Source organism: Macaca mulatta, chromosome 16 (assembly GCF_049350105.2).
Source record: "Macaca mulatta isolate MMU2019108-1 chromosome 16, T2T-MMU8v2.0, whole genome shotgun sequence".
Taxonomy (NCBI): Eukaryota; Metazoa; Chordata; class Mammalia; order Primates; family Cercopithecidae; genus Macaca; species Macaca mulatta.
The window spans coordinates 37,851,814-37,872,745 of record NC_133421.1 but is presented as its reverse complement, the minus strand read 5'-3'; the positions used below and the strand labels follow the sequence as shown (position 1 = coordinate 37,872,745).

The window sequence follows — 20,932 nt, the reverse complement described above, 5'->3', positions numbered from 1 at the left end:
TGTAGGCGGGTCTCTCTGTGTTTCCCAGGCTGGTCTTGAACTTCTGGTCTGAAGTGATCCTCCTGCCTCTGCCTTCCAAAGTTTTGAGATTCCAGGTATGAGCCACAATGCCTGGCTACCTTAACTTTCTAATGTTCTTTCACCTTCCAGCCTCCTTTCTCCTCCTCTTGCATCCTGTTAGCTCAGCATTTTTTTTTTTTTTCTTTTTTTCAGGCAGGGTCTCTCACTCTGTCACCCAGGCTGGAGTGCAGTGGTGTGATCATGACTCACTGCAGCCTTGACCTTCCCCGGGCTCAGGTGATCTTCCCACTTCAGCCTCCCAAGTAGCTGGGACCACAGGCATGCCACCACCACACCCAGCTAATTTTTGTGTTTTTTGTAGAGATGGGATTTTGCCATGTTGCCCAGGCTGGTCTTGAACTCCTGAGCTCAAGCAGTCTGCCCTCCTCGGCCTTCCAAAGTGCTGGGATTACAGGAATAAGCCACCATGCCTGACCTGCTCAGCATTCTTAAGTCACAGGTTAAATCATGCCCCATCACTCTCCAGAAACTTGTTATGCCTCCCATTGTTTTCCAGGCAGGTGGTGGTGTGTAAGGAGCTGGGCTCTGGAATCTGAACAACCTGAGTTCAGATCATCTGGCCGGTCACAATCTGTGTGATCACAGGCAATTATTTAACCTCTGTAAACCCCGTTTCCCCATTCCACAATTCCCCTTTTCATTACCTTGCAGGGTTTTGAGAGGAAAACGAGTAGCACTGTGCCTGGCCATGGCTAGTGCTCGGTGTGTGCCTTCTTGTTCCTTAGACTGCCCACCTTGCTTTCATCTCAGGTACAGCTCTTTCAGGTGGGAGTAACAGAAAGCCCAGCTCAACTGGCTTAAAAAGATATGCGTTGTCACCAATATCTGAAAAGTCCAGTAGTAGAACTGGCTACAGGCTCAGCCTTATCTGGAAACATTAACAGTGTGACCAAGACCTGACCTTTTCTGTCTCTCACCCCATCTTCTAGGCAGGCTTGGTCCTCAGACAAGTAATGGCAAAATGTCACAGCCCCAGGTTCTAGTTGTGTGGATAGAGAAGTGTGACTCTTTGAATAATCCCAAAGTTTCATTACGTATCCTTGAAACTGATTGGGTCACATGCCCTCCATGAACCTATAGCCTGAGGATATTCTTATTGGCCAGGGCCAAGTCATGTGCTGGAGTGGGTCCCCAGAGGGGAAAATAGGGTGCTATAATCAGAGGATGGAGGAATGGGTGGCGGGCAGCAGAAACAACACACATCCACTATAGCATACACCTGCTTGATTTGAGACCCAGCTTCCTTCCCAGTTTTATCCCGTCTTGGTTTCCTATATGTGTCATACATTTCTTCCAGACTTACTGTCCATATCTCATGCTTTTCCACCTCTTTGCCTTTTTATTTTATTTTATTTTATTTTATTTTATTTTTTTGAGACAGAGTCTCTCTCTGTCGCCCAGGCTGGAGTGCAGTGGCGCAGTCTCAGCTCACTGCAACCTCTGCCTCCCGGGTTCAAGTGATTCTCCTGCCTCAGCCTCCCAAGTAGCTGGGATTACAGGCACATGCCACCACGCCCGGCTAATTTTTGTATTTTTAGTAGAGATGGGGTTTCACCATGTTGGCCAGGCTGGTCTCGAACTCCTGACCTCAGGTGATCCGCCCGCCTCGGCCTCCCAAAGTGCTGAGGTTATTGGCGTGAGCCACCACGCCTGCCTGGCCCCTTTTTGCCTTTTCTTACACTACTTTTTCTTTTTTTTTTTTCTTTTTTTTTTTTTTTTGAGATGGAGTCTCACGCTGTTGCCCAGGCTGGAGTGCAGTGGCGCGATCTCGGCTCACTGCAAGCTCCGCCTCCTGGGTTCCCGCCATTCTCCTGCCTCAGCCTCCTGAGTAGCTGGGACTACAGGCACCCGCCACCGCACCCGGCTAATTTTTTGTATTTTTAGTAGAGACGGGGTTTCACTGTGGTCTCGATCTCCTGACCTTGTGATCCGCCCGCCTCGGCCTCCCAAAGTGCTGGGATTACAGGCTTGAGCCACCGCGCCCGGCTTACACTACTTTTTCACCCTGGAATTCCCTTCCTACCTCATTACCACATTATAACATTTCTCTCTTTCACTGGCCTAGCTCCAAGCTGTCTGTAAGCTGTCTGCCTAATTCCCTAACTGGAACATTGATGTCCCTGTTGGAGCACTGAGCACATTCTGACTTGAATTTTAATTATTGGGGTACATTTGTTACTTCCTCTGCTGGTCTGTACATTTTTTAAAATCAGGAAATATTTAGTTGAAAACAATAACTAAATCATCTTTCACTGAGTCACTCAAATGTGCCTCGTATTGTCTCTGATCAGGGCCCAGTGCTAGGTGAGTGCCGGGGATAGAGCAATGAGCAACACACAACCTCTGCGTCAGGAAGCTCAGTCTGTGGTGGGGAAGCTGAAAAAGAAGCAGGCACGGTGCTTCCCCACAGTGTTCACCTTGAGGTATTACAGTTCACAGCTAGTTGAATAAGTGAACGACTTCCTCCAGCCCTCAGAGCCTCCTGTCTGGCCTGCCCCCAGCTCTGCTTAGCTACTCTGCCTGGTCAAGTGCCTGAAACAGAGCCAAAGACCTTGCACTCACCCACACCACCAATGTGGGAGAATAGAGCAGTTGAAGTTGTCACCACACATGGAGATCCCCTTGTTCCCCACTGTATTCCAGCCCGCTTATTGTGCATGCACCATTCAGATCAGTTGGTTAAATCCATATGGATTTTCGTGGAACGCCTGTTGTGTGCCTAGTGCTGGGGAACGGGATGGGATATAAAGGAAGTAGGAAATAGTCCTAGCTCTCCAGGGAGAGCAGGCTTAAACATTCAACACAAATTGATTATCATTCAGAACATTAGTTATGCTGTATAGTCATGGCACGTGGACAGTAAACTTCAATAAATTCAACTATATGCTTATATAAGAAACTATATTACTGTAGCCTAAAATTATAAAAATTATGTTTTGTGTGTTTTTACTATATGCTGTACATGACTATTATGCTTTCCTGCAGCGATACTATATCAAATGGCATACTCAAAATCATGTGTACTGTACTTTGTGAGCAGTTTAAGGGATTTTCAGGAGTTTTAGACCATATTCTATTTTTGCCTTACATACTGACTTTGGAATCTAACCCCATATAGTGTGTGACTCCACTGTATGTAATAGAGCACCATATTGAGTATAACCAAGAACCATATGTATGTAATGTGTTGAGGTGTAGACAGTGAGTGCTATGGTTTATGATAATAATGATATTAATAATTTAATAAGTATAATTTGCCAGGCCTCATGTCAGTTGCTTTACATGTACTGCCTGTTCTATTCTTACAACAGCCTCATAAGGTGGATATCATACTATTTTAAAGCCAAAAAAGTAGAAACTCTAAGAAGTCAAGTAACTTTCCCTTAGGTCAGGCAGCAAGAAAGAGGCTGGGATTCAGACCCAGGTGTGTCTGGCTGCCGAGTCCACGTTCTTTGCATTGCCAGGTGGGTCTTGGGTTTCAGGGAAGGCTTCATAAAGAAGGTGGGAGTTGAGATGGGCCTGGAGAGATGCAGAGGGTCAGCCAAGGTAGAGTCACATTCATAAGGAATGGCTCTGGTGGTGACAAGGGCAGGCAAATGAGGGAGAGCCAGGCTGGCTGGGAAGAGGGAGAAGAGACTAGAAAAGTAAAAGTAAAGTCTGAGGAGGGGCCAGATTATAGCTTCTGACTGTCCTTGGAGGCAAGCTGAGGGGGGTTGGGGTGGCCTGGCTGGCTATGGGAGTGCCCACATGACCTCTGGAGCCATCAGTTAGACTCATCGAAGAAACAGACCGTGCCCTGAGATTGCACCATGCTTTGGGCAGCAGAGGGACTAGCTGTGGTTGCACGTGAAGCTGAGTGGAGGAGTGGAGACAGGCACACTGACAGGCGAGTGACAGCTGATGGCCTAATGAGGTCGGGGACAAAAGAATTAAAAAGCAGACATATGGCCACAAAGGCTGCCTGGCCTTCCTAATATAGGCATATGCAAGGCTTCAGCATGGTGGTGCCTAAGAGGGGCTGGTGCCCTTGGAGAGAGGCTGGGGCATTGGTGGGGCAGAAGCCAGGCTTCTATAGCCAGGCCAGGAAGTCAGGAGTCGTCATGGTGGAGATGGCGTGCCCTTCAGTACAGGATGGAGCAGAAATGGATTGGGTTCAAGAAGGAAAGCTCAAAGTTTGAGATCTTTGAGATGAATTAGAGGTGTTGTACTTAAGGAAACAGGGTATATATGTTGGTTATTTTTAGGATTATAAATAGTATAGAACTTAGAAAATGACTTAAATCTTTTATCCCTTAAAAAGGGTAGGCTCCAGTTACCTGGAAATTTTGCTTACAATGCCTCATTTTTTCCCCCGCTTATGATCATAGGTAGATAATAATAGTTAAAATGTATTAAGGCCAAATATGGTGTCTCACGCCTATAATCCCAGCACTTTGGGAGGCCGAGGCAGGTTGATTGCTTGAGCGCAGGAGTCTGAGACCAGCCTGGGCAACACAGGGAGGCCCCATCTGTACAAAAAATATATATATAAAACTTACATGGTGGTGCATGCCTGTGATCCCAGCTACTAGGAAGGCTGAGGTGGGAGGATGGGCTGAGCCCAGGAGATGGAGATTTCAGGGAGCCAAGATAGTGCCGCTGCACTCCAGCCTGGGCCAAAGAGCAAGACCCTGTTTTTTTATTTTGTTTTGTTTTGTTTTAAGTATTGAAAATGAATGTGCTGGGCGCTGTTCTCAGAGCTATGTATGTACTAATTCTTTTAACCCATGTATTAACCCCTCGTGGTAGGTGCTGTTATTTTCCCATTTTATAAATAAAGAAATAGAAGCACAGAGGCTGGGCATGGTGACTCACACCTGTAATCCCAGCACTTTGGGAGGCCGAGGCTGGCAGATCACTTGCTGTCAGGAGTTCAAGGTCAGCCTGGCCAAAATGGTGAAACCCCGTCTCCACTAAAAATACAAAAATTAGCTGGGTGTGGTGGCGCATGCCTGTAATCCCAGCTACACAGGAGCCTGAGGCACAAGAATCGCTTGAACCTGGGAGGCGGAGGTTGCAGTAAGCTAGATGGAGCCACTGTGCTCCAGCCGACAGAGTGAGTGAGACTCTATTTCAAAAAATAAAATACAAATGAAAAGAAGTTGAAACACAGAGAGGTCAAGTTGTGTAGTTTACTACGTGGAAGAGCCAAGATTAAACCGGGCCATGTGGCCCTGGAGGTCACACTCCTAACCATGGTATGCTGTGAATCATTCCTTTCAAGCCGTGCCTCTCAGACTTTAATGTGCCTCAGCATCACCTGGAAGCCTAGTTAAAACACAGATGCTGCACCCCATATCCAGAGTTCTTGGTTCAGCAGGTCTGGGTCAGGTTCCTGGAATTTGCATTTCCAACAAGTCCCCAGGGGATGCCCACACTGCTGGCCTGAGAACTTGGAGAACCAAAGCCCTTTCACATACATTATGTACCAGTCTCAGACTGGTTGGGTAAGTCAGTACAGGTGTAATCCTCATTTTACAGATAAGGGAAATTTAAGTCACCTGTCTGTGTTCACGCAGCTAAGTCATTCATTCATTCACTCATTCATTTAACAAATGGACATTTCTGTGCTAGGCCTTATGCTGGCCTTAGAGTCTTGCAGTTCTCAGCCTTGGCTGCATGTAAGAATCACCTGGGGAGCTTTTATCCATAAAAAATCCCAGTGCCCGGCCGGGCGCAGTGGTTCACGCCTGTAATCCCAGCACTTTGGGAGGCTGAGGCAGGAGGATCACGAGGTCAGGAGATTGAGACCATCCTGGCTAACACGGTGAAACCTCGTCTCTACTAAAAATACAAAAAATTAGCCGGGCGAGGTGGCGGGCGCCTGTAGTCCCAGCTACTCAGGAGGCTGAGGCAGGAGAATGGCGTGAACCCGGGAGGCGGAGCTTGTGGTGAGCCGAGATGGCGCCACTGCACTCCAGCCTGGGCGACAGAGCAAGACTCAGTCTCAAAAAAAAAAAAAAAAATCCCAATGCCCAGGCTCCCCCTCCCAGACCAATTATGTCAGAAACTGAGAGGGAAAGGGTGGGCTCCAGGCATCGGTATTTTTTTCAAGTTCCCCAGTGGATTTCAGTGAGCAGCTGAGGCTGGCACCATTGTTCTAAGTAGCCACTGGAGATGGGAAGACCTGCGACACTGCATGTGCTTCAGAAGGGCCAGATGCTTCCCCTGGGGAGACATCCCATTCCCTAGAGAGCAGGACACACGCACAGCACCATGTCCTAAGAGTCTGTATATGTGACTATATGACAGTGAGACTTGGACAGTGCATGGCAGGTAGGAGGCAGAGCTGGGTTTCCGTCCTCTCTGGCAGTGCTTACCAATCTTTTCATGGAGAAAGTCAGACAATTTATAGAACCAATGGCCCTTAGAGCTGGCCAGGGGCAAGAATCATGGGGTGTATGCCAGACTGGTTAGGAGGTGATTCTGTACCAGGGCTTCCTAGCACCACCCCCACCTTTTTTTTTTTTTTTTTTTTTTTTTTCCCTGAAGAGGAAGAGGGAAGCAATGACTGTTTCCTTTTTTCTGCAGAGCTGACAGCTTCTGAGACTTGCACTCCCTGTCTTTTGGCCCCTTCCCATTCTGTTCTCCAGCTCCCATTTCAGCCTCTCAGCGGGTCCCTAGTCCTGGTCTAAGCATCCCATGGTGCTAACTGGAGAACCAGGCCAGGATTTCTCTTCACAAGAAACACTGGCTTTTCACAGGCAGCCGTCGCTCATTGGCCAGACACCCATGACTTCCTCTGTCTGCAGGGCTGAGGCCCACCCCACCCTCCTCTCTGCCTGTGCAGTCCCTGGCATGTGTGGAGGGGAGAGGGATGTAAACATAGAGAGTACTATTGATTCTCTGCATGTCCCCTGTGTACTGACGGCAGTGGGGCAGTAAGTGGGCCTGCCCGTGTGGGTCTCTGCTCTTGCCAGACCTTACAGGACTGTGTGCGGCTGCTGTTTGGGCACAGTGTGCAGGGGGCCCCGTGTGTTGTCTTGGATGTGACGTTAGTGGCTGTCTTGGCCTCTGCCGCAGTAATTAGATGGCTAGGGTAGGCCTATGATTTGGGTGTTCTCAAGAACACTGGGTTGATTGAATGTTTGTGCATGCTGGTGTGTGTGTATACGTGTACATGTATGTGAGTGCGCATGTGCTTGTCTCAAGTTTGGCCTGTGGGGCCGGGGGCTGCAGGTCTCAAATTCCTCTGCTATTTTTAGGAGCCATATCAGCCCAGCTGTCCCGGAGCTGGGGTGTGTGTCCATAGACAAGTCTCACCCTCCCTGTCCTTGCCCTAACCCCCCAACACTGCCTGCTGCCCACCCCAATGGCTTTACCCTAAGAGCCTTCTCCTTCCCTTCCACACACACTGCTGTATCACCGTCTCCCTCCTGGCATACCTGATACCCGCAGTCCTCCGGGCTACTGGCTCCAACCGGGGCTGGGCAGCTCTGGACGGGAGGGGCTGGGGAGAGGGCGGGAACTGGGCGGGGCCAGAGCCTGTGCTATTTTGAGCTGCTAACAGAGCCAGAGCAGCATCAGAGCGGAGTCTCCTTGCTCTGGGCTGCTCCGGGCCAGGCCATGCGGGTGAGTGTCCCTCTGACCCCCTACCCTGGAAATGTCCCAGGCTCCTCATGCTATTTCCTCATTTAGGAAAGGAGGGACCTTTTTGTGATTTCCCCAGATGTGGCTGAAGTAGGTGGGGAGAGGGGTGGGGCCGCCTTGGGGCTCCTCTCGGAGCTTCTTGGTAAGAAGGGAGTTACCCAGCCCCGGAAGCCTCAAAAACCCCTCCGTGGCTAGGAGCAGGGCATCCTGGGCCTGACTCATGACTTCAGGAGTTTTGGAGGGGCACTGTCTTCTGAATCTCAGTTTCCTGAGGTTGCATCCACCCCCAAGGCTGTGACATGCCTTCCCCACCAACCATTAGTGCTTTTTTGGCCTTCCTTCCTTAGAATGCTATTTTCTTCCAAAGCCCCAGCCTCCCCAGCACCCAAGGTCTTCGGTAGTCTTGTCTCTGCATTGTTGGTGGTATAGCCCTCTCCTCTCTTCCTCCTTGAGAGGGGATGGTCCTTGGAGTTGTCAAGGAGCACCCATTCTCAATGTCCCCAAAAGTAGTCTTAGCATGGCCACCTCCATTTCTGTGCATAGGACACTTGCAAGGGGCACAGATGGTGTGTCGGGGATTCTCTGACTGGCCCTAAGTCTCTTTTTTAGTAGAGATTACTCCAGATAAGTAAGTTCCTTAAAAAAGAAAGTGAGGAGAGGCATAGTTGCTCCCAGTCCTTTCCGTTCCTCTGACTCTACCCCTCCCAGCCACCAAGGGTAAGGTTTTCAGTCGTGTCAGCAGTTGGCAGAGTATGTGGGCTGGCCTGGTGCGGAGGTGCATCAGGAGCCTAAGATGTGCCCGTGAGCACTTGTATCTCTTTCTGCTCAGGACTGCCCTGCCTCAGCCCCCAAACTGGCACCAGGGCTGAGTTGTGTGGGCAGTATGCCCGGGGGTGGGGGAGAGGTCAGAGAGACCTCCTCACCCTGAGAGATGGGTGCTTCCTGGTCTATGTTACTCTCCCCCAGCCACCCCCGGGCCACTAGCACCAGGTCACAGATTGAGGGCCATGCACAGTGATATCCAAGCAGACAGCAAAGTGCCCTGCAGAGGGGCAGTGAGCATCCCCAGGGAAGGGAGGCCTCCAGCAGGTCCAGTTGTTGGAGGAGGAAACCAAGACCCTTCTGCAACTGCAGTTGCGGCAGGAAGCCATTCTAGTGCACCTGCTTCCTCTGGGCTGGCCTGCAGTGAGGCGGGTGCCCGCCTGCTTTCTGTTCCGCCCTGGGGCTGGGGAGGGCTCTGGCTGGAGGCTGCACTGCAAGGGCCAGGTTGTCCCTGCCAAGCTCGTCTCCCCCTCCTCCTCTGTCTGGTAGCATGGCCTTCAGTTCATTCCCTAGAGAGCTTCCCTTCCTCTCAAGCAGTTCCATGTAAAGCATATTCAGGTCGGTGGGTGGAGGGGCGGGTCATCATTGGGAATCCCTGCTTTCCTCCCAAGCTGCTGTTCTGGCAGCTGATGTAGAAGGACAACAGTGCAGGTGAGCCAGGGGAGATGGAGGGTAGGGCGTGCCTCCATCCCTTAAAGTGAGCAGTGGAGGTCTCTCGCAGGAGACCTGAGTGTGAATCCCAGATCTGCCACTTGCTGCTGTGAGGCTTTGGGTGAGTCACCTGACCTTCTGAGCTTCCTTTTGCTCATTTGTAAAGTAGCAATCACACAGTCACACTAGTATCTATTTCAGAGGGATGTTGTGAGGATCAAATGAGATGATTCATGTGAAGGATTCAGCACAGTGCCTGACACATACCAAATGCTCAATAACGATTAACCGTTTTTTACTATTATGCTAGTATTTCTTCCCTTCTCCTTTGTTCCTCCCACCCCCCGTCACCCCCAATCCCTAGATAAGTTGGTGCTAGGTTGGGACTGGGAGGAAGAAGTCTCCTGGGAGCTGCCCTCTGTGCCTCCGAATGGGAAAGAGGGAGGAGAGGAGAATGCCCTGCCTTTTGGTCCTCAGAAGGAGAAACCTTGGGTGTGTGAGTGCTGGCAGAAGCGGCGAGGTGGGGAAGTGACCTCGGCCACGTCTCGGCTTCCTCTGGGCACTCTCTTGAGGGTTACCTGCTGCTTTCAGGGGCTTGCAGTGTGCAGATGTCTGGCGTGGATGCTTGGGCCTCAAAGCATTTGTCCAGGCCGGGCATTCCAGGCCTGAGGGACTGCCTGAGGCATGGCATTATTCTCCTAGAAGCATTTGTGCCCCCATTCCCTCCTGTGAGGGGCCCAGAAAGTGCATGTTAAGGGCGAGTGGGCTCTGCTGGCACGGTGGAGGGTAAACCCCAGCTGCTCCCAGAGCGTCAGAAGCCTGCTGGGGCTGAGGCTTGACAGTCCCTCAGCACATTTCTTGGATCTCTCCTCTTTGAGAACAAATGCTTCTAGCTATTATCTGTTTTTCTTTTTCTTTTTTATTGACTATTTAGCCATCTTCACAATACAAATAAGGAGTAACAAATACATAACAAAATAAATACCAAGTGTTCCTATTGTGTCTAATTCACACAGTTTATAAGATTATTATGATCACTCTTTGTATACTATTTGAGTTCCAGTTTTTTTGATTGGTGTTATTTTATGTGGAGCTTTCCATATGGTTACGTTGTCCACACATTTGTCAGTTTAAATGGCAATATAACAACGGGTTGTACCTAACCATTTCCTAATTCTAGGCATTTGGGCACTTTCCAATTTGGAGCTGTTATGTAGAGTGCATCTATAAACATCTTTGCATTTTTTTCTTTCTCTTTATTTCTTTAAGTCTGCTCATTGGACATACATTCCTGAAGATGGAATGACCAGGCCAGAGGATGATGCATTTTGTGGCTGTTGTTCCACAAAGAGCTACTAAGCAATTTCAGCGTCCTCACCCTCCCCACAAACCCAGGCACTGAGTTGACTATGTATCTATTGTGAGCAGGTTTAGAGATTATACCTCCCTTGTTTGTACCATGTCCCTGGGAATCAGAATAGGCAAGTGTTGTTCTCCATAGATTACATTTGGGGAAGAGATTAGATGGGAATAAGAGGTTTGTGCAAAGAACCCCTGTCCCAGCACTCTCGTGCAGCTAACATTTCTTAGGCACCTACAGTATGATGAGTAAGATGGGTAAGTTCTGCTCAGGGGTGAATCACAGTCCAGGGATGACAAAGACACACCAACAGCTCCCCAAGATCCACTCTGGTTGTGGCTCCCAGCTCTGCCACTTAATAGTTGCAGGGCTCTCGGCAACTCACCTTCTTTATTTCCTTACCTAGAAAGTGGGTTGTTGTGAGGATTCAATGAGGAGACCTGTATGAAGTGCCTTCCCCTGTGCCTGGCTCATAGTAAGTGTTCAGTGAGTGTGGGTTTCTCTTGCTGTCCCTCAAAAGTACCACAGAGGGAGGAGGTGGGTGAGCTGCAGAGTGGCAGAATCATGGTGGGGTCTCCCTTTTTGCAAGTCCAAAAACTTGATTTGGAAAGTTGCACACTAGTAAAACACACTATCAATCCATGCTTTGGCGTGACCGGGTCTTCTGAATCTCCACGCTGATGAAGTTTATCAATCAGATTTGGCTACCAAGGCTGACACCTGTCTAACATACCAGAAAATGTGGGCACTAAGGAAGCAGCACAGGCTTTGGAGGCAGACCAATGTGGGTTCAAGTCTGGGTTCCCCCACTTAACTAACTTCGTGACTTAATCTCTTTCTGGATCTTTTCCCTCATCGATAAAATTGGAATAATAATAATTCCCGTATCACCAGTCCTCAGATTGTTGTAAGATTTACATTAGAAAATAAATGTTAAATACCTTGTATAGGGCCCATCTCATTGTAGGTGCTCCATATTCAGTAATGTTGCTAGAAATGGCTGAAATCTCTAGAGAGAGAACAAGTCAAGGAAGAGAGGCCTTAGATCTAAATACCCTTGCTCCAGAGAGCCATTTGTTCCCAACTCAGATGCTGCCACCATCTTTGGGGCCTGAGTTCCTTACCCGTTCTGTCTTGGATAAGAGTAACTTGATCTTTTTTTTATTTTTTATTTTTGTGGGTACATGATAGGTTTATATACTTGTGGGATACATTTTATATATATATATATTTTTTTTTTTTTTCTTTTTTTGTTTTGAGATGGGGTCTCACTCTGTCACCCAGGCTGGAGCATGCAGTATTGCAATCTCTGCTCACTGCAACCTCTGCCTCCCTCTGAGATCCTCCCACCTCAGCCTCCCCAGTAGCTGGGACCACAGGCACGCACCACCATGCCCAGTTAATTTTTTGTGTTTTTGGTAGAGACAAGGTTTCACCGTGTTGCCCAGGCTGGTCTCAAACTCCTGAGCTCAAGCAGTCCACCCACCTCAGCCTCCCAAAGTGTTGGGATTACAGGCGTGAGCCACTGTGCCCGGCCCATGAGATGTTTTGATATGGGCATGCATTGAGAAACAAGCACATCATGGACAGTGGGGTTTCCACCCCCTCAAGCATTTATCCTTTGGGTTATAAATAATCCAGTTCCAGGATAACTTGCTCTTGATCCTAAACAAATTCAGTGATAAGGAAGACAGGAAAACTGTCTAGGCAATTCTGCATAAAAGCCACAGAATTTCCTCTGGGGAGAGCCCCACATCTGTGTTCAGAGTGATGCTCATAGGAACAGCTGATGCAGAGGAACAGGCCTGGGTGGAAATGGCCCGGTGTCCTTATAGCCTAGGCCAGATGGGACCTGTATGAACAAGTAGGAAAACTTGAACAAGAGACCAAAGATCAAATGAGTTAAAATTACAGCAACAGACAAACTTAAAGTCTTTAGCACATTAACTGAATAATAAAACAGAAGTCAATAAAGCAAAATAAAAATAATTGAAAACAAGACATTTCCTAATTTTTAACTATTCATTTATGATAAGCGGTTTTAAGAATGAACCAGTTCTTGGCCGGGCGCAGTGGCTCACTTCTGTAATCCCAGCACTTTGGGAGGCCGAGGTGGGCGGATCACGAGGTCAGGAGATCGAGACCATCCTGGCTCACACGGTGAAACCCTGTCTCCACTAAAAAAAAAAAAAAAATTAGCCAGGCATGGTGGTGGGCACCTGTAGTCCCAGCTACTCGGGAGGCTGAGACAGGAGAATGGCGTGAACCCAGGAGGCAGAGGTTGCAGTGAGGCGAGATTGCGCCACTGTACTCCAGCCTGGGTGATAGAACGAGACTCTGTCTCAATTAAAAAAAAAAAAAGAACCAGTTCTTAAACTCCACTGAATTGCACTGATTCTTTGGATGAAGCCTGTGCCTGGACTGAGGCAAATTCTGATTTGATTTTTCAAGAGGCCCAGCTCGGGTTTCTAATCCATAGATGGACAGTTTTGCAGTTCTCCAGGCCTCTTGCCCCAGGTAATGCGTGTTACAGCTGGAAGGCAAAGTTGCTGGAGTCCTGAGGTAGCTTCCTCAATTCCTCTCCTAGGTCACAGGCCCACAATTTTGGTTTACTGTATTAAGGGTTTGAGTGCCAGCTGGGCATGGTGGCTCATACCTGTAATCCCAGCACTTTGGGAGGCTGAGGTGGGTGGATCATCTGAGGTCGGGAGTTCAAGACCAGCCTGACCAACATGGAGAAACCCCGTCTCTACTGAAAATACAGAAATTAGCCAGGTGTGGTAGTGGGTACCTGTAATCCCAGCTACTCGGGAGGCTGAGGCCGGAGAATCGCTTGAGTCCGGGAGGCGGAGGTTGCAGTGAGCCGAGATCGTGCCATTATACTCCCGCCTGGGCAACAAGAGCGAAATTTTTTTTTTTTTTTTTTGAGACGGAGTCTCGCTCTGTCGCCCAGGCTGGAGTGCAGTGGCGCGATCTCGGCTCACTGCAAGCTCTGCCTCCCGGGTTCACGCCATTCTCCTGCCTCAGCCTCCCGAGTAGCTGGGACTACAGGCGCCCACAACCGCGCCCAGCTAATTTTTTTTTGTATTTTTAGTAGAGACGGGGTTTCACCGTGGTCTCGATCTCCTGACCTTGTGATCCGCCCGCCTCGGCCTCCCAAAGTGCTGGGATTACAGGCGTGAGCCACCGCGCCCAGCCAACAAGAGCGAAATTTTGTCTCAATAAATAAATAAATAGAATTTGAGTGCCTCTCCCCACATAGACTCCTAAGGTGCCAGACATGGAGAGGCTTTGAGCCATTATCTAGACTAGCCCCTAATTCTACAGAGAGGCCCAGAGAGGCAAAGTGGCTTATTCAAAGCACACAGCTTCTGGCCAGGCGCAGCGCTCACGCCTGTATAGATCCCAGCACTTTAGGATGCCGAGGCGGGCTGATCACCCGAGGTCAAGAGTTTGAGACTAGTCTGGCCAGCATGGTGAACCCCCATCTCTACTAAAAATACAAAAATTAGCTGGGCATGGTGGTGCATGCCTGTAATCTCAGCTGCCGGGGAGGCTGAGGCAGGAGAATCGCTTGCACCCGGGAGGCAGAGGCTGCAGTGAGCCGAGATGGCACCATCGCACTTCAGCCTGGGCTACAGAGTGAGACTGCGTCTCAAAAAATGAAAAAATAAAAATAAAACAAAGCACACAGCTTCCAAGGGTAGGGAGTGCTATGTTCTGTGCCTACTTTCCTTCATTTTCCTTTAATCTTTTATTCCTTACTCCAATGCCCTTTTGAGTTTTGTAATCCTTCCTCCTCCACTCCATTCCTCCTTTCCCCTTGTTGCCCACAGCGTTTGTCCTGGCAGGTTCTGGCTTTTAGGAAGACTCTGAGACACCGCGAGACCCTGCCCCCAATTTCTTCTCTGGCTCAGGGTACAGGTTACCTTCAGCGTCATGGCCTTTTCATCAAGGTTCGCCTTCTGGGAGCAAAAGGAAAGTTCGATTTTAAAATCTTTATGTTTTTCCTGTGTGCTTAGCATGTTGTGTCTGCAGGCAGGAGACTGGCTTGTGGGAGAGGGAGCTTTGGAAGCTAGAGATGGACTGGGGCACGTGTGTATAATTGGGGGTGGCAGGGAGAATGACGGGGAGGGGCTGGTGAACTCCCTATTCTGGCTGGATGGGCTCCTGTGCCGAGTCATGCTCCTCCCCTAAGCCCCATCTCTGGTAAGGTGAGCTGCCCTTTGTCCTGCTGGTGTCCCGCTGGGTTAACCCCTCCACACCCTTCCCACCATCCTGCTGCCTTGACTCACCCCTGGAACGTGGGCTGCTGTGGAGGGACCACTGGAACTGGGTCTCCCTGAGCCTGGGGACTGCAGTGGGTAGGAGGACAAGGGGCTGAGGGTGAGAAGTCAGGCCAGTTGGCCACCTGGGTCCAGAGGGTGATTCAGGCTGCAGACTTGGGACTGCCTGTGTGTGTGCCTTTATGTGTGTGCATAGTCCCCAGCTGGGCAGTGACCTACAACAGCCAGAGCCCTTCTGGTGGGGGAGGGAGCAGTGAGTCAGCCTGATGCTAAATCCAGAGCTGAGCTCAGAGCTGGGCCCAGTGTTTCAGACACTTGGGGGGCACCCAGTGTTTTCCCCAATGCCACACCTTGGGCCAGACATTTGGGGTCCCAAATTTGAGCCACTGGAGGGAGGACAGATTTGGAGCTGGTGAAGAACACAGAGTGGACTTGGAATCTGGGCCACCCCGGAACCCAAGTTAACAGCACTGCATGCAGTAATGAATGTATCTGTGTGATTTGCAAACACTTGTCCTCCCACTAACCTGTGTGCCCCGGAACTACTGCATGGTGTGATCCCTGGGGCAGCAAGGGGGAGAGTGATGGCTTGGTGGGGGGCAGCAGGCACAGACCTAGACCCTGCCACTCTTCCTCACTCTGTCCCCCATTCCCTGCCTTCCCTTTCTCTGCTCCAATTCCATTTCTTAAAGAAGTAGGCTCCACTCAGGTGAATATTTGTCATTTTCCCCCATCCTTGGCATTGTGAGCTAACTATGAAGCTTGAGCCTGTTGCAGATAGCTCTGTGGACAAGATGCAGCTTTAAAACTGCAGCGGCTATCACGCCAGCCAGTGCCTCTGGCACTGCTAATTTGAGCTCAAAATTAGCCATAGACCCTGGTTAAAATTGGAGAGTTCCCCCAAGTGGATCATGTAAATGATTCTGGATGTTTCTAAGGATTTTTTCCCTTAGGAATCAAGGACTTCTTGCCATGCTCCTACCCACATTGTGCTGGGAAGGAGAGGCACGCTGAGGAGGAGGTAGGGTTGGTAACAGGCATGTCTTTTTCCTGTAGTCCTAGGTGACTCAGGAAAGAGGAGAAATTAAATCCACTAGGACTGCCTGAGCTTTTGGAGGGAGAGATACGGGTGAGGGGAAAGGAGAAGGCTCTTTTAAACTTGAGGCCTGGGTCTGTTCTGAGCCAGTTTCTGAACTGAAAGAACCTTCAGAGCTTCCGCATCATCTGCCCCTTTTCCAGATGTGTGATGGTATCTGCTGTTTCCACGACTCCACTCCTCCCCTCTGACTCAGGCCAGCCAGCTCCTGGGCTCCAGCACAAACCCCTGGCCACAGTGTCCAGAGCTTAGGCATCTTTCCTTCCTCCATACCCCGCCCCTAGCTTCAGGGTTCCCTCCCTTGGCTGCATGGTTGGCAGTTTTGTGAGTCTGAGGTTAAGAAAATATCTGGCCTCCTGAATCTCCGCCTCTGCCCAACTCCCTGCCTCCAGCAAGAGCTCAGCTGAGCTTGGGGAATTGTGCAGGATCAAGAAGCAAGTCAGAGCCAGCCTGATAGGGGCCAACCTTCACTCTACTCTAAAAGCTGCTGGCCCACAGGTACCCACACTGGGTTACTTTTACCTCCTCTGTCACTAGATCAGGGGCTTTTTGTTCAAACCACTTCTTGCCTGAGCTGGGGATGACTCTTGTAGTTTGGATGAGTTACATTAGCTGGATCTTCCTATCTGCCACGTAACCAAAGCCACGATGGCGCTGTGGGTGGACCTCTTTAGCCCCCAAAGTGGGCAAAGTGGCTGGTCGCTGAGGGCAAGGGTACTTGGCTTTTGCCCCCACAGACTCTTCATTCTTGAAGTCATCACTGAATAGTCCTGATTCTAGGATAGGATAACTCTTGCCCAGGTCCCCTAGCCCTGGTATTCCTAAAGACTCAGGAGCTCCACCTCTCAGGGAGAGGGAGGCCCCTTGAATGTTCTCTCCCTGTGCTTTTAGTGCTGGGTCTCCCAGCCTTGACCTGCCAGTGACTTCTTCATCTGCTCCCTCAGGTTAAAGAGGAGGACAAAACTCTGCCAAAGCCTGGCTCTCCTGGCAAGGAGGAAGGGGCTGTAAGTGTATCCCTGAGTTCTCCGAGACGTGCATGCGTGCGTGTGCGTGCGTGTGTGCGTGTGTGTGTGCACGCGCGTGTGTGTGTGCGTGTGTGTGTTTGCCCCTGCACCCACTAGCCCTGGACTAGCCTGTGAGACAGCTCCATGGAGTAGGTGGAGATTGCAGGGGGCCCCTTCCTGTGTGGCTCAGCTGGAGAGAACTCTAGTAAAGGGGAAGAAAGTATGGTGTGTGTGATGCCAGCCTCGGGTGTGTGAAGGAGATAGCCAGGGTGCTTTGGGGACCTCCCCTAACCTCCTCCCTAATCCCCTTAAGTTGCCTCCCTTTGCTTCTGGTGTCCTGAACCCTTTGGGCCTGGAGAGGCTTGGGTGGGCAAACACTTAGGTTAGGGAGCGTCAAATGAGAGCTCAGCTGTTGGGATTCTTCAGCCTGCTCTGGGTGGCACAAGGCAAGGGCGTAGAGGGACTTCACTGCAGTCGCTGCTGTCTCTTCCAAGACCCTGTCAGCTGCTTGGTGCAGGTGACCTGGAGGCAGGCTCCAGCTACCCACTGCCTCCAGCCCCAGTGCATTGGGATAGAGACCCTGAATAAACCTGGACTCTCCTAAGGCAAGAGAGGAGAATCGGTTTCTGAATAGCCAAGTCCAGAGATGTGTAGTTAGGAGAGGGCAGCTGGTGGCACCAGGGGCAGGAGTGCCCAGGGCTCTGGGGCAGAGCTGGATCACAACACAGATCCTTACTTCATTACCCCAGATGGTGCCTGTCCTGGCTCCCTGTACTTCCTTGGTCAATTTGATTAGCCAGGCACTGTGGCTTCCACCTGATCTGCAAACAGTCCTGGAAAGCCAGACTGTGATTTGAAAGGGATGTGGGTGTGTGAGGGAGAGGCCTCAGAGTTGCCCAGAATTTATTTATTTTTTTTTGCAAAAACTACATGTAAAGTGCTTGGAAGAGTGCCATGGCCCATAGTAAGTACTGTGTAAGTCTTACTATCATCATCATTGTCATCATCATTATCATCATTTTCTTTTTTTTTTTTTTTTTGAGACACGGTCTTATTCTGTCACCCAGGCTGGAATGCAGTGGTGCCATCTCAGCTCACTGCAACCTCTGCCTCCCAGGCTCAAGCTATCCTCCCACCTCAGCCTCCTGAGTAGTGTAGCTGGGACTATAGGCGCACACCATCAAGCCTGGATAATTTTTGTATTTTTTGTAGAAACAGTTTCACCATGTTGCCCAGGCTGGTGTTGAACTCCTGAGCTCAAGCAATCTCCCTGCCTTGGCCTCCAAAAGTGCTAGGATTACAGGCGTGAGCCACCACACCTGGCCCATCGTCATCATCTTAATGATGGAAGGGGGATGGGAGAAAAGCCAGAAGAGGGAGGGGAGGAGTGTAGGATCCAGTGGCTAGGGCCACTGGCCAACTCTGCAGTGCCCTGGCATGCCATTGATCACTCTTGGCCTAAGAGGTTGAGGAAGAGGCACCTTCAAGCCCTTACTCTCTCTATCCCTTCAGCAGAGCCAACCTGTAACCAGGGCCTAGATTAAGGCCCTTGGCTCAGCTCTGCGCAAAAGGTGGAGCAACTTCTCCTTGTGGCATCCAGAGGCAGCAGCTCCCAGGTGTGCCTACTATGAGCATCTTCCTGCATCCAAGCAAGCATGGGCAGGTGGGCCTTCACAGAGCCCAGTGCCCATATGTGTTCTAGAACCAAGATCATTGTTTTGGGCAGCAAGGACTCAAGCACAGCTCAGCTGGTGACAGAGCTCTGCCTGTCCAACAAGGAGACCCCTAGTTGCCCTTACTCCCCCCAGGCAGTGGGGCTGGCTTTATGGGAAACTGTCCTGCTGTTAGCCAGCCTGGCCTTCCAGTGGCAGTCCCTTGGGACCCAGACAGTTAGCACCAGTGTGTGGGGGAAGGGTGGGCACACCAGCTAGAGTATACCAGTCCACTCCAGGGCAGAATGGAGCTGAGGCTGCTTGAGTGCTTAACCCTTTGTGGGCTATACACACACTCTGGGAGCTAGGGGGTCTCCAAACCCTTGAAAGGTTTGCAGGAGGAAAACTGCAAAGAGACTGCAGAAAGCAGGCTAAAGTGGAAGCTTCCTGGGCCCATGCTGGGCTCCGCAGCGCTTGAGAATATAGTTGAAGGGCAGACAGTGGCCACAGACGAGGGATACTGCGAGGAGGAGGCTTGGCATGTCTTGGGGCCAGGAAGAGCTCCCTGATCATTTTTCCCTTCAGGATGGGCAGGCTTTTGGTCTGACTGCCCAGCAAACAGGTGATGGAAGGACCAAGGACCACAAAGGCAGGAAGCCCTGGAGTTAGGCCTGGGATTGGTGGTGGGAATGGAGGTGGTACTTGGCTGTTTAACCTCTCCATGCTCCATCTCTGCTGCGTCTGAACTGTGAGGCAGTGGGCTCGCCTAGATTGGGACTTGGTTGCTGCCCTAACACAAAGCCAGTAACCCCAGAGCGCCTCACAGGCCTCTGGGCACTGTGTGCCGGCATCTCACAGGTCCATGCTGAGCCTGGGGATGGGCAGCAGGTGACAGCAGTACCTGATCGTGCTTTGTGGAAAAGAAGCCAGACTCTTAGCTGCAATTGTCCTATCTGGAAGATGGAAAGTGGGCTTCTTGGGGTAGCCTCTTGGAGCCATGTGTTGCTTTGGATGAATGGGAGATCTGTTCCAGGGCATGAGGTCACACCTTCTTACTCCCTCTGCATGGGATGGGCAGGGCTGCAGGGGGTGATGCTAACGTCTACCTGTGTTTGTATGACTATAGCTAGAGGGCAGCTCAAAGGAAGGCAGCGGCCCATCTAGGAGTCCTCAGCCTCCCACCAGCCCGATACCCCCAGAGACTTCCCAGAAAGCCAAGAGCCCTGCACCCACACTCGCCATGAATGGCCTGGGAGCTGCCACAGCAGAAGGCCCAAGCGAAGAGGTCCAGGGCCTGTCCCGGAAGCGGGTGGCAAATGCAGTGAGGAAGGTGGTGAGTAAGGTGCTGCCCAGCGAGGAGCTTGGAAATGCCAAGGAGCCCCCAGGCAGAGGAGTCAAGTCCCCTGAGCACCCGACTCGAAGCAAGAGGGGAGAAAAGGCAGCTTCTAGTCCCAAGCCGCCACCCCCTCCCCCGCCTCCCCCTGCTCTGCCTAAGCCTGAAGCGAAGAAGGAGGCAGCCAAGGATGAGCTCTCCCTGGGCCTGCGGAGCCTGATGTCTCGGGGCAGGGGCAAGGAGCACAAGGCCCGCGGCAAGCAGTCTCCTGGGAAGGGGGAGAAGCCCTCCAGCCAGGAGCCAGGCTCCCCAGACTGGGTGGACTCCCCAGAGAAAGCAGGATCCCCAGCCAAGCCTGAAACCCCAAAGAAGCAGCGCTCCCCAGCCCCACGGGAGGAGCTGGCGGCCCCAGGCTCCGCTGGCCTGAAGTCAGACCTCACTGGAGAGCAGCAGTCCAAGTCACCAGTCCCTGGTGTGAAGCAGGAGGTACAAGAGTGTGTCACTAACCACTCCTGCCCCTCACCACCCTCGCTCAAGGGCCAGACACCCTCACAGCCGGCTGCCCCAAGCCACCTCAATGAACCCCGCATGACCGAGAGGCTGGGCCTAGGGTCATGTGCTGACAGCAGGGGCTGCATGGCTTTCCCTAACCCAATGCGGACCCCGCAGTTGCCTGGGCTCTGGCCCGGCGGCTGGGATGGAAACTGCTAACCAGCATGCTGCTGGCCTTGCCATGGGAGTCAGGGCCTGGTCCCCAGCTACACGGCGCCAGCTTGAGGCCCCAGACCCAAAGCGGAGGATCAGAGTCTCAGCAGATCGTTCCAGGCGGAAAGATGTTTTCTCAAGTCTGGGGTCTGGGCTTGCATTCCCAGCCACTCATCCCCTGGGACCTCAGCAAAGTCCCATCTCAGACTTCCCCTGTTGAGTGGGGTTAATACAGGTCCAAAATTTCTTCTCTGATACCCTGGGTGTGGAAGTATTTTGGAAATTAGTAATCTTTGTATTTTAGTGCCATACA

General features: G+C 51.0%; 1 protein-coding gene and 2 long non-coding RNA genes across 33 annotated transcripts in view; all 3 read left to right on the top strand.

Annotated features, from left to right (window-relative positions):
• The window catches only part of MYO18A (myosin XVIIIA), a 106,119-nt gene that overhangs the window by 32,536 nt on the left and 52,651 nt on the right, over nt 1–20,932 (top strand). For 6 of the 31 annotated variants that reach the window (XM_077970685.1, XM_077970682.1, XM_077970661.1 and 3 more), the window contains exon 1: nt 7,621–7,692. The exons of 22 other annotated variants lie outside the window; for them this stretch is intronic. In XM_077970685.1, coding sequence (XP_077826811.1) covers nt 7,687–7,692 — 6 coding nt within the window. In that variant the 5' untranslated portion in view covers nt 7,621–7,686. Of the gene's footprint in view, nt 1–7,609; nt 7,693–10,949; nt 11,019–14,379; nt 14,523–16,869; nt 16,930–19,707; nt 20,401–20,932 lie in introns of those variants that run through there. 3 more of the 31 variants (XM_077970677.1, XM_077970659.1, XM_077970660.1) reach the window with 2 other exon arrangements.
• On the top strand, nt 1,417–7,562 carry LOC144335401 (uncharacterized). The gene is made up of 2 exons (XR_013406250.1): nt 1,417–1,838; nt 6,054–7,562. It is a non-coding gene; the product is annotated as an uncharacterized LOC144335401 (long non-coding RNA).
• On the top strand, nt 3,583–5,556 carry LOC144335405 (uncharacterized). Its single transcript, XR_013406254.1, has 2 exons — nt 3,583–4,713; nt 5,358–5,556. It is a non-coding gene; the product is annotated as an uncharacterized LOC144335405 (long non-coding RNA).